The sequence below is a fragment of the Antedon mediterranea genome, chromosome 3 (assembly GCF_964355755.1).
Source record: "Antedon mediterranea chromosome 3, ecAntMedi1.1, whole genome shotgun sequence".
Taxonomy (NCBI): domain Eukaryota; kingdom Metazoa; phylum Echinodermata; class Crinoidea; order Comatulida; family Antedonidae; genus Antedon; species Antedon mediterranea.
In genome coordinates, this window is record NC_092672.1 from 31,996,646 (window position 1) to 32,010,008 (window position 13,363).

Genomic DNA, 13,363 nt, shown 5'->3' on the forward strand with positions numbered 1-13,363 from the left:
TCTTAAAGATGTCCCCTTTATAGGAATTCTACTGATATCAATCAGATTATATTTAAGCACAATTATTATTATTAATAAAACTTTAATTTTGAAATTTAAGATGTCAGGGAACAATGCAAGTATTCAAATCTGGGTGCGATGTGAAAGCAGCTCTTAGGGGACTCTTTGTTGGGTCTTGAAGATGTCCCCTGTATTCTACTGATCAGGTATTATTAAGCACAATATTATTTATATTAATAAAACTTTCATTTTGAAATTTAAGATGTCAGGGAACAATGCAAGTATACCAGCTAAAAAAATTGTATACATTGATTGTGATCATTGAGACCATGTTTAATCATTGACCCACAATGTATTCTAGGGTTTTTGCCGATAAAGAAAGTAAAAAATGCATTTTCATTGTAATTAATATTGATCCATTCGCGACCATTTAACAAACACATTGCAACCATAAAAAGCATAATCATTTTACTACTCTATCTGTGTTTAAAATTCTAGGCCTACGCTGTAGCCACCAGTACAGTTGGTAAGGTTTCAACCTGACCACTTTTTCACCGAGGCCTTTGACAACCCAGTGGCTTGAACAGAGATTGTTCATTTTTCTTTCTTGTGGCTACATCACTGTATTTAGCATATTCTACAAAACATCTGAACACTTAATTTTGACCATTTATTCACTGTACAATAATCAGAGGGTAGTATAAAGCCTGCTAAAATTAAGATGGTAAAATAATCAATTGGTATTAAATTGTAATTCATGAATAGAAGGAAACTATGCATTGGTAATCAATTATTATACAAACTTCCATGCTGTGTTAAACCGAGGGAGGCTTAACACAAGGTTTATACACTTTTTCAGTGAGCTAATTTCCATGACTTTTCGAGCCAAAATTCCATGACAGTTTTTACAATAACTGATGTAGACCTACATACAGTAAGGTTGAAAAATATAATACTTGTGTTTAAATTTATCCTACTGTAAATTTGGTGGAAATTTTCTAGCTGTAATAAAATGTTACTGTATAAAAATAAATATATTTAGTTTTACTGTACAAAATACATAGACAAAATTTGGCACAATTGGCTTATACAGTACAATGTTAGGGTTGCATTAACAATGGAATTGACAATGTAATTATCCTACATTAGGTGGTGAGATTATAATCAAACATGGAATTACAGTATACTCAGATATATTCGGTGTATTAATGGTGTCCATTAAAAAAGCAAATTTTCTTCATTTATGTATTATTGATGAATTCTACTTATTATCATTAGTGTGAAAATGCTTTGAAATTCATACAAAATATAAATAAACTATGTCTCTATAGATTAAAGGCTTACATTATCCGCATCAAAGTCAAAGTGTGTGATATTTTGACTAACTGGTCTTTTGAGAATACTAGATCACGGCAGCTAATAGATGTTTATGTTCCTAATTCTCACTGTACAGTTTGTGTAAACATGGTGTTTAATCAACACAGCATAGCGTGGATTTACACTACTGTTGGTCTTAATAATATATAGGAATTTGTCAATATGAATGAGAATGTGTGTAAGAAAGGCTGGTGTCTGAATTTCTTTTCGGAATCAAAGTTTATAATTGAAATATTATTACGGTATTATGATCATACTATTTCCAAATTATGATTGATAAGTGAAATAACTCTACTGTAGGTGAGAAGAACTGTACATTAAAAAAAATGCACTTAAATTAAAAGTGAAAAAACCAAAATATCATATTTATTAATACATCATATCATTCATATTGACAGTACATCAACCCAAGTATCATATCGATCAGTTGATACATATCGATGCCTATCAATACATCAATACATATCGATATCAATCATAATGATCAATACATATCAATTATTATGAAACAATTTTTAGAATTTTGAATAATATAATCAACTAACATTAACAATATAAAAAAAAAGACGGAGACTTCATGCCACAAATAATTCTCTTATACCAAATGATCCGGTTTCACAAGAAACATTAAAATGTCATTCACTGTTTATGATCGTAACAAGACTATTATTTCCTTTCCTTACCTGTTTGAAACTTTGCTATTGTGTAGTCAAGTCCAAAGGACAAAAGAGCCATTAGGATTCCAAGAAGGAAGAGAAAGATCCAGTCTTCTCCAATTTTACCAAACGTCCAATCACGAATCCAAATTAAGTTTGCTGAGGAAAAAATGAATGATAAAGAAAATTAGGATTTAAACAACGATGAATACGGATACTGTATTAAAAGTCCTTCACATTTGTTCCGACACGGTTTTGTTTCAGTGAATAGAATGTCAAAGTTTTATTTTCATGACGCTCAACACGTCTATGTGCGAATCGGTGTGCATAACTACGTGAAAACGAAACATCGATTTAATTCTGTGTCGGAACAGGTGTGAAAAACCCTTTAAGCTCTGTCTACACTATTAAACATCCCATCATGCAACTGGTTTTATAGTGAAATCAGTTGGCACAGTTGATAGTGTCCTGGTTGCTTGACTATGAGTCCGTGCCACTCAAAAACATTAAATTAACTTACCAAAGAATGGTTCTTTTTTCAAACACATGAATTTAGGTAATCCACAACGAACCAAAATCAATCTTAACATGAATCTAGGTGAAAAATGTTCTGGAAAGCGTGCAAAACATCCGGAACCAAAACAGAGACAGCAGAAGATTATTGATTAGTATCTTTACCTTGTTGTGAAATATTTGTCAAAATATTAGAATACGAAACTTAGCCAATTATGAACCAAATACAAACAGACACCGCAGAAGACGACGGGTTATTATCTTTACCTCGGTGTAAGTCTAGAATACCGAACTTAGCTAATTATGACTGCCACAAGAGTTATCGGCAGACGGAATAAAACTTTCATCAGCTAATCCAGAACACATAAATTTAGAAACGGTTAACCAATTTGGAAGGTTTGAAAAAACAAACAGTATGAATTCCTTCACAGACAGCTGGTGGGCAGAAGCTCCACAATTTAGCAACATAACACCTCAGTTTAAAAAAGTAAGATATTCCCCAATGGAATTGATAATATTATTACGAATTGAAAATCAATATTTGGTTTGTAGAATAGACGTAATTCCAACGTCATTAGAAGTTTTTTTTGGACACAAATAGAATGTCCCGGAAGGTGAATGTTTAATTGTCGATGGATGATGTATCGTTGAGTGAAACAAGAAAGATGGCAACATATTCAGAGTTAATATTTTATCTCGACTAAAATTAAGTAGGTTGGTATAAACTTTCCAAAGGTATGTTTTTCATTAAAAAGTAAATTTAAGTGTCGGTATCTCTTTATGAAGTCGCTGTGTGAAAAGAAAAGAATGTTATGATATAAGGCTTGGTTCCCACTGGGACGAGATGGCATATGCACATAGCAAGTAAGGTGACCAACCACAAGCGACAGTTCGGATGATCCGTCGCATCGTGATTGGTTAAATTGCTTTTGGCAATGATTGAAAATGATACTGATTTGTAAAATCAATATCATCTATTATACTACAGTGTGTAGTGTCATTAAACAGTGTTTATGTACAATACTCAGTATACATGTAATACAGAAAAACTCATAAGGGGACACATTAGGATTTAACAAACATTTGTTGTCCTCTAATAGGATGTTCCCTGAACGTGGGTAATCATCATAATGTCAAAAAGAAGACTGACACAGGCTTTAATACAACTTTGTCTTGCAATCATCTACAGTATGTACACCTTTTAATTAATGTTCTACTCATGATTAACGACTTGATAAGCGCTATGCAAACAACATAATTGTGGTAATGTTTACAGGCTTCATAATGCAATTTTAGAATATTGGATAGAATGATTTATGTAAAGCTTGCTGTTATGCTAGTTCTACAGCTGCATGTTGTCTAGATTAACCTTTCCTAAGAGACTACTACCATTAATGAGTTTACCAACTGCAGTTGCAACAAGTATTTAGTAATAACATTCATACTCGTACAGTAATTTGTTTTCATTTATCCATTTAAACTACAGTAAAAACTGTATCACTATCAGTGTTGTAACAGTACAACATGCATAGTAGCACTGTGATGAGTGAGTATTGATAGTGCAGTTCCAGGGTATTAGGTACAAAACTTATTATTTGGAATAACAAATGATTTTTACCAATGTCTTTAAAATTATATGGGATTATCCTCAATCTAAAATAATTTGAATTTGAAAAACATCAAGTATTTCATATTTTTTTCTTTTTTTAAATTAATCTGGTTCCTGTTTTGTACACTAACGATTGAAAAAAAACAAACAAAACTAATGGTTGAAAGTTATCACCCAAATCAAAATTCTTAATTTTGCTAAAAAGTCAAATTAAGAGTCTAAAAATTTTTATCAATTATGTATTTTTTTATATACCATACAATACTGTAAATAGTTATTTATTTGCAATAAATCAGTTTCAAAATTATAAATAATTTATTTTTTTCTTACAGAAATTCTTGTATTTCTTAAAAATATATTTCTATTCCAAATAAAGTTTTTATAAAATGTTGAATACTAAATAATTATGAAAAAATGTGGTGTAAAAAATTGACCACATACTGAAGAAATACCGACAATACACATAATATTAATAATAAATTACTATTTCTTTCTACTGCACCTAATTAATAAGTACAACTAATGCAAACACAGAACTTTAAAAATCTATGTAATCAAGATGGCATGATTGAAATATAATTAAAGATTAAAACTTTACACTTTCATTTTCAAATTCAATATTGATTTCACAATTATGATTTGACGTCATTAACAATTAATATGTTATGCATTAACAACCGTAGAAATGTCATGGATATATACGAGATAACAACCATTGGTGCGGCTGGCCAAATATATGTCTCGTTTTCCTGAAATTGCTTGCATAAATGATAATATTTTTGAATATTCAAATAAAAATAGTTTTTCTTACTTTTACATTTCTGGCAACATGTGTCATCTCGGTATTCCCTAAATTCATCCTCTTTTGATTTTCGTTGACGTTCAACTCGTAATCTTGCGGCTTCTGACCTTGCAAATTGACCTAGTTCCTTAGTGTACCTGCCATGCATCTACATTATATGGATTTCGTCAAAATTAATCAATATTATTATATTTTAATAATTTTAAATTTGGTTAAAATTAGAGTTTGCAGCAGCAGTGCAGAGCAGGCAATAAATAACACAATCGGAATAAATATCATCTTCAATAATAAAAGACGTTGATAAATTGATTTATGGATTTGTATGTTTTAAAGATATGATGATCATGTGTTTGACAAAAAAAAGGACGAATTGACTTGACTTTCTCTAAATTTGGACATCAAAGATACCCAAACACGTCGTTCATGCTGTGCACATGACAGGAAGAGTGAAAGTAGCCTACGCATATAGAGTTGATTTATACTATTCAAAAAAATGATATTTGTTCATATAATTGCCTCATATTGTGGGTAGTATTTAAAAGAGTGTATACAAGTTGTTGCTTTTAAAAATCTTACCAGAGTTTGCTCGTATCCGAGCTGTTTTTGTTCCGGTTGTAACGCCATTTTCGATGTTTTGGCTGCCTGTCAAAATCAAAGTAAATACTGCCACCATCGGTCTTACTTCTGTGGTGTGTGGAATTCCCTTCTCCCCCATCGATATAAATGGAACAGTCTAAAAACGTAAACATAGGATTTGAGCCAAGGAATTTCTCAAGTCTGTACTCGCGCGAATTTTGTTAATCTGTAATATCAGTGTATTTCTGTCAAATTATTATGCATACTATGTAAGTTTAATAATTGTGCGCTAATATCCCTGTTAAAATGTTTCCTAGCCCCCGTTTAAGCGTTAAACTAAGTAATAGGCCTAGCTAGGCCTAGGGGCTAGCTAGGCTAGCTAGATTTCAACCAAGGGCCAGGCCAAGCCAGATCATGGCTGAAAAAGGTGGGGAGGGGAGCAACATAGAGATATTCACTATAATATCTCTATGGGAGCAAGGAGCGGGTGTGGGGTCTACAGTAACCAAAGAGTTGCAATTCCCTGGCCTAACTAAAGAGTAGAACTTAAAAGTGTGATAAAGTGTTTATGTAAATTAGTAAAATTTTTGACTACCCCAATAATAATAGCTAGCATAGGCCTACCTTAAACTATTATTAATCAAAATAAGGTCTAGTAGTGCTTGACTTCCATTTAAAAAAATACATTTTGATTGTTTGATTACTTTTCACAGCTGACATGTCACGAAGAGGAACTGGACAGAAACGTGGAGGCCAAGATGACGGTTGGGGTGCTTTAGTACGATTCTTCTTTCATATTTTGGTTTAGTAAGAATAAACAAAGAACATGCACTCATTATTCAATTTAACCTTGTAATGTATTCGAAATGTTCATCTGGTTTTGGATATTCATGAATTATTCATTCTTTTTGATCAATCAAATTTTGTTATTATTATGTAAATCATTCTTTTTTTTTTACTCAGCATAGTTAAATCCCTTGCAGACATAAACTCTTCAATTGTTCCACTCTAAATTAACATTTTTCCTTTCATTTCCTCATAGGGCGGCTATATAGCAGCCAAGCAACATAAGCTTGACAAGCAGTTTACAAAAGAACAGCCACGAAACCGGGAAATTTCTTGCGCTGGATCCACTATCTTTGAGGGCGTTGCAATCCATGTGAATGGCTACACAGGTATCTGGTAGAACCCCTATTAAAGGGAAACCTTCAAGGCCCTAACATATTTTCCGAGAAGACTTGTTCTACCAACAGAACCATAGAGCAAGTGAAGCTTGAACCCTTGCCGATGTTATGGCTAGTTATTATGGTTCCACTGTCTTAACCGCTTGGCCACTTACCCTAGTCTGTGTGAGCCTAGATCCTTTTAAAAACAAGTTCTGGTAAAATTATACTTTTACTATACAACTTAATTACAGTATATTATTGTTCTTGATATAGTGCCATCTTTAGATGAACTCAAAAGACTAATGATGATTCATGGAGGGAAGTTTGTACACTACTATCGAAAGACACAAGTGACACACATCATCGCTACCAACTTGCCACATGCCAAGATTAGGAAGCTCAGCAATGAAAAAGTTATCAGGCCAGAGTGGATTCTGGACAGGTGAATCAAATTATAGAGAGTTTTTGATGTTAAACCTGTTTAATCCAACAGGAGTTTACGGGGGTCATGACTGTGACAACCGACAACACATCAATTGACCTGACTGTCGGTATTCTCAAATTGAAAGATCCCTAATAATAATGTATCTATAAACCAGTTTGTGAACTTTAAAGAACAAACTGTATTCAAATTACATTCCCCCACCCCCCTGAAAAAAAAAATTGTTTTTTTCTAGGGAAGTGAATAACTTCTTAGGCCTATTCAAAGTCTGATTTATTAATCTTCATTTTAAATCATGTTTTTAAAGGACAATACATTTAAATGTAGATATTAGTGTTTTGATACAGTCAAAGATGTAATATATGTTTCAAAATTATATTTGCAGTATCAAAGCAGGCCGTCGGTTATCATGTGACTCTTACCAGCTCTATGAAAACAGAACATCTCTACAAAAGTCGTTATCTTTTCAACAAAATTCTGTAAACTATACAACAAATCATGACGATTTGCCAAAAGACACTGACACTGAAGAAGTAAATCATATTGACATTTGTAATGCATTGCCCAGCAAGCAGAATCTGGAAGGCACAACAGAATTGGAATATCCCAATCAGAATACTGAAGATAGTCATCAAAAATATGTGGAGAGTACCAAGAAATTGCCATCACCACCAAGTGATGTTAAAAAAACCTCTCCAGCAAAAGCTGGTGATCCAAGATTTGTTGCAGAGTTTTATAATAATTCTAGACTTCACCACATATCCAGCTGGGGAGCTGAGTTTAAAGAACTTGTGATGCAGTTGCAAAAACAAGGCGATGGAACATTTCCAGCAAGAGATTCCTTAAGGAATAATGTTAGAGAAGGTTGTCTAGATCAAGAAGATGTTTTGGAAGAAGATGATTCTCTTGGAGAGGAAGATAACATGAAGCCACCAAAATTGATGAGTCATAAGCCTGATTCATTCACTAAGAAGAAAGAGTCTGAACGCTACATTATGCATGTGGACATGGACTGCTTCTTTGTATCGGTTGGATTGATCAATCGGCCAGAGTTACGAGGAAAACCAGTTGCTGTCACTCACTCTCGTGGCAATGGCATGCAGCAAGTCAATCTTGAAGCCAAGAAATATGAAATGGATTACTATCAAAACAAGTATGGGAAAACAATGATGGATGACACAAAGACGTCGGATGGAAGTAAAAGTAACCCTGGTGTGTTTAATTCTGCTGCAGAGATTGCATCCTGTAGCTATAAAGCAAGAGCAGCTGGTGTACGGAATGGTATGTTTATGGGAGAAGCAAAAAAGCGGTGTCCATCGATTCAGACAATACCATATGATTTTGATATGTACAAAGAAGTGGCACAAAAGCTATATGGTATTGTTGCCAGGTAATTTTAAGTTTAGTTTACCTGGATAAACCGAACTTAGCCTTATTCTCCTTGAAAAGTGAGATATACTTAAAAGTAGATAATTCATTGACAACCCCTCTCCCTAATTGGTACAGTCCACAAACTATTAATGCCGTATTTAATTGTTTATTATGTGATTGTACAAGGAATATAATTTATTTGATTGTTTCATTCTACAGTAGAACTATTAAGCGATTGAGTGGCAGTGACAGAGCTACTGTGACCTGATGGAGAGATAACACTCAAAATGACCTAGCACAGGTCAGAGTTCATAACATTGACTTATAAAACAATATTTTATTCTAAATCACAGATACACTCATGATATCGAAGCCGTCAGTTGTGACGAGATGTTTGTTGACATCACTGAGTTGCTAAGTGACACCATGGCAACCCCTCTTGAGTTTGCATCCTTGTTACGTGATGAAGTTTACAAAGAAACAAAGTGCAACGCTTCAATTGGTATAGGTATGTTGTTTATTTTTCCTGAAAATCAAAATCCTGGTGTTTTGACACAATCTAAATTTAAACTTGTAGTGGTCATGGAACAATATTCAAAATACTAAAACTAGATAAATTTTTGTACTCTTTCAGCTCATAATATCCTGTTGGCAAGAATGTCCACTAGAATTGCTAAACCAAACGGACAGCATCTCTTGGAAACCAATCAAGAAATGGAATTTATCAAAACACAACCTGTTGGAAATCTACCAGGTACAGAAATTGGAAGTACAGTACAGTATTCATTAGAACTCCTTAGAGAACCCAAATTGCACTGAGTGATACCCATATTAAAGGGATAATTTTCTGTCAACACAGAAACATGGAGAAATATGTGATTTAACACTACGACCTACCACTATTCAGGGGACATCCCTATTAAGGGGACACTTGGTTTGGTCCCGAAGGTGTCCCTTTAATAAGGTTCTATTGTATAGAAACATCTTGATTAAAAACCAGTATCTTTATGTATAACCTTTTTACACCACACACACTAACATTATCTTTGAAGGAGTTGGTTGGTCTACAAAGAGGCGCTTAGAAGCTCTCAAAGTTACTACGTGTGAAGATTTGCAACATGTAACCATGCTCAAATTACAAAGAGAATTTGGTGCAAAGACTGGTGAACATCTGTACAATCTCTGTCGAGGTAAAGATGAGCGTGCCATACAAGTGGAGAAGCAAAGGAAGTCTGTGTCTGCAGAAATAAATTATGGAATTAGATTCACCAAGGTATGTATGTCAGTGGTATAATATTTTCCTGATTTCCATAACCTCAAACTTTAATTTATTTCATTTTCATATAATACCTTTTTTACTCTTGTAAATGGCCATGTTTTTTAGATAGATTTCTTTGTGAGATTTTCGCCAATTATAGGATGGTTATAATAATATAATTATCAGGCTTATAGACTATGTCTCATTTGAGGTTTCCAGTTAAAGAGTTGTGAGTTACAACCCTGGAACTAGGTCAGGATTGAACCCTAGACACTTGGGATTGGGAACCACCAAGTACAGCTCCACTACTAAGCTTCACTTCTGAAGATATGTTGTTTTTTTTTTACAGGAAAGTGAATCTATAGCTTTTATGAGTGAGGTCACAGAAGAGGTACATCGTCGTCTACTCAAAATATCTATGAAAGGCAAACTTATCACTTTAAAGATGAAGGTTCGAAAACCAGGAGCTCCAAAGGAGTCCTCCAAGTTCCTAGGCCATGGAATCTGCAACAATGTAGCCAAATCTGTCAACTTAGCGCAGGCCACAAATGACTTGAATGTGCTCAAGGAAGTAGTTTTAGGCCTGCTTAGGCAGATAAAGATTGAGCCTAGTGACATGAGAGGAGTAAGTGAATAAACCAAACAAATTTAAATGTAACAATTATTTGCTTGTACCTTACCTATGGCCAGGACAAAATTCCAGCAAATTCAATTCCATAATCGTTCTATTGCTCTAGGCTTCACATCACTATAATCAACTTCTCTACTGTACTACTCTATATTTTAAAATCAACTCTCTATTTCTGTTTGAAGGTTGGTGTTCAAATAAACAAACTTGTTCCAGAATCTGGAGATCAAAGACATCCTGCTGCAATAGGAACTAAATCCCTCAAAGACTTTGTAACAACTGGTAACAAAACACCATCCGTGTTTCCAATTCCTGATGTTCAACCAGCTGTCAAGAAGTCTGCACCAAAGACAATGATGAACTTTCTTCAAAAGCAGATTGACAACACAAATGTGATCCCAAAAGAGGTTGCTATACCAGACAAGCTACCTACTGAAACATCAAACATCGGTGGTGAAGATATTCTACCGAAGTTGCCAACATTGATGCCATCTCCAGCAAAAGAGGAACCAGTTACAAAGTCAGACTTCTATCCATCTTCTATAGCTGATGTAAGATGGAATTAATTAATTGATTAATGGTGTAGCCTAGTGCATACTAGGGTAATTAAATGTACATCCTCATTTGTGTTGGGTGTAGCTACAGTATAATCTTCCACAGTTTACTTAACACTGGTTTATTTTCCCAAATACATATAATCACCTTAAAAACTGAGTATAAGTAACTGTAAAAAAACTACAAACTCTTCTCAATCATATGTTTACTGTATTTTCATTTCTTTAAAGATTGACGCATCAGTCTTGGATGCACTTCCACCAGACATAAAGCTTCAAATCAAAAACAGCTTTTTACCCTCAAAAACAAATATGAACCACAAGCCTACGTTGACGAGTACACCAGTTCCTGGTAAACTACTAAAACCAGACTACAATCAACCAACAACTTCAAGAACTGCTATTCAATCAGGGCATACTTCACCAAAGAAAGAAGAGTTACTGGATGTAGATCCTAGTATTCTTAAGGAATTGCCTGAAGATATTGTACAGGAGCTTCTGGCCAATAAAAAGAGTAGGATGCAAGAGAAGAAAGCATCAGAAGGACCAGTTGAAGCACTTCCTAACCTCTCTCAGGTGACATTTTTGTTGTTAAAAGTTTTAGGTTTCGGTAAAAATTGATTGTTTGGTAATCTCATGTTAATATTTTTGTCTGTACAGATTGAACCATCATGTTTGGATGCCCTACCACCAGACATAAAGCTTCAAATCCAAAACAGCTTTTTACCAACAAAAACAAATATAAACCATAAGCCTACGTTGACGAGTACACCAGTTCCTGTCAAACTCCCAAAACCAGACTACGACCAACCAACAACTTCAAGAACTGCTATGCAATCAGGACATGCTTCACCAAAGAAAGAAGAGTTACTGGATGTAGATCCAAGCATTCTTAAGGAATTACCAGACGATATTGTACAAGAGCTTCTGGCCAATAAAAAGAGTAGGATGCAAGAGAAGAAAGCATCAGAAGGACCAGTTGAAGCACTTCCTAACCTCTCTCAGGTGAAAATATTTGTTTGTTTCAAATTTTTAGTTTGGAAAAAAATGTTAACTAGATCAAATACCTATACCCTTCAGTGAAGTGGGTACCTTTCCTCCAGCCAGCTCTGGTACTTGATAACCTTCCTACAAATGTCATATAAACCTTCCCATTTTGATACCCTACTGTATGTGTATGGATGCATGATGTTGGGATAATTTTTATGACGAACAAACATACACACTCTCTCTATTATAATTAAATCTTTTTTTTTTCTACAGATTGAACCATCGTGTTTGGATGCCCTACCACCAGACATGAAGGAAGAATTAAAAAAGGCATATTTACAAAAAGAGTTAAAACATGAACAACTCATCAATGAACAAAGTCCAGTCAAACTGTTTCCACCTAAGCCTAGTCTGACCAAACACTCGCCATCTCCACGCAAACTTACACCAGGGAAACTCAGCCCCTTTGCTGTCAAGCGGAGAGGTAGACCAAAGAAAACAAGTCCTAGGAAACTGTTTGAAAAGAATCAACCAAAGATTAACGCTATGATAAAAAGTAGTCCAATTAAAGAAAACAAAATTATCAATGATACTAATAAACCCGATGGCAATAATCATAATGATATCAATAAACCAAAGGATAACAAAGTTGCAGAACAAATTGAAGTCAAAGATAATGATGTAAAGAAAAAGAAAGATGAAGAAGGAACACAGAGAGCAAATCTTAATGGAGCCTTTGAAGTAGAGGAGGTGAAGGCTCTTATTGTAGAGTGGATTGAAACTAGCGAGTTCCCTCGCGATGATGATCTAGGTCTGGTGGTATCATTCCTCCAAGAGTTGGTCTTGGAAAGGAATCTGGTGAAAGTAGATCTTCTTTTGAAGGCTTTGAAAAGGTAAGCCTTTCAACCTTCATTTAATTTTCAGTTTATTAATGAATCAACCTCTTTTCTTGACCTCCTTCAGTCAGATATCTCTCACTGTCTTCATTCCAGTAATTCCAGTGCATTGATCCCTTTGTAGATCAATGCAAAGCTATTCTGGGGTTGGGTGCAGGTGAACGGTTGAAGTATATGCTGTACAATGATCTAAACTATCACCACCTTACTACACCAATCTGCCAACCTCTTTTTTTTGTTTTCTAGGTACACTAACAAAACGGGTGAAGACAAATGGAAGAAAGCTTACACAACTGCTTTGGCACTTGTACAAGACCGAGTTTGTCAAGTTTACAACAGCCAGTTAAAAATAAGTTGATATTAATTCACCAACATCTGTTGAGATTTTTTAAAATCCTTGGGATAGGTTAAGGGATTACCTACGTAAATATAATATTTGAGTAGGCCTAAAAATGTGAATGAAATTCTATATATGGAATATTTATACAGTATAACAAAATATATTTTTTTATAGAAAAGATCTTA

At 34.3% G+C, this 13,363-nt stretch overlaps 2 protein-coding genes across 3 annotated transcripts in view; one reads left to right on the forward strand and one right to left on the reverse strand.

Annotated features, from left to right (window-relative positions):
- LOC140045229 (chloride channel protein 2-like) overlaps positions 1–5,589 on the reverse strand; it is a 94,036-nt gene extending 88,447 nt beyond the window's left edge. For both annotated transcript variants that reach the window (XM_072090051.1, XM_072090052.1), the window contains exons 1-3: positions 5,534–5,589; positions 4,967–5,105; positions 2,061–2,192 (exon numbers count right to left, since the gene is read on the reverse strand). In XM_072090051.1, the coding sequence (XP_071946152.1) occupies positions 2,061–2,192; positions 4,967–5,105; positions 5,534–5,581 (319 nt within the window). In that variant the 5' untranslated portion in view covers positions 5,582–5,589. The remainder of the gene's footprint in view (positions 1–2,060; positions 2,193–4,966; positions 5,106–5,533) is intronic.
- A 992-nt stretch (positions 5,590–6,581) lies between these two features.
- On the forward strand, positions 6,582–13,354 carry LOC140043864 (DNA repair protein REV1-like). Its single transcript, XM_072088340.1, has 12 exons — positions 6,582–6,708; positions 6,973–7,141; positions 7,527–8,531; positions 8,866–9,020; positions 9,147–9,266; positions 9,565–9,785; positions 10,120–10,395; positions 10,584–10,949; positions 11,184–11,528; positions 11,613–11,957; positions 12,216–12,835; positions 13,085–13,354. Exons 2-12 carry the CDS (start codon positions 7,002–7,004, stop codon positions 13,194–13,196), a joined length of 3,705 nt encoding a protein of 1,234 aa, XP_071944441.1. The 5' UTR covers positions 6,582–6,708; positions 6,973–7,001; the 3' UTR covers positions 13,197–13,354.
- Positions 13,355–13,363: the final 9 nt, after the last annotated feature.

Bases quoted from the DNA above. Each gene is read 5' to 3' on its own strand.
- LOC140043864 (XM_072088340.1), top strand. From the start codon at position 7,002: ATGATGATTCATGGAGGGAAGTTTGTACACTACTATCGAAAGACACAA. The intron at 9,267-9,564 runs GTACAGAAATTG...TTATCTTTGAAG, and splicing joins ACCTGTTGGAAATCTACCAG to GAGTTGGTTGGTCTACAAAG. The intron at 10,950-11,183 runs GTAAGATGGAAT...ATTTCTTTAAAG, and splicing joins ATCCATCTTCTATAGCTGAT to ATTGACGCATCAGTCTTGGA.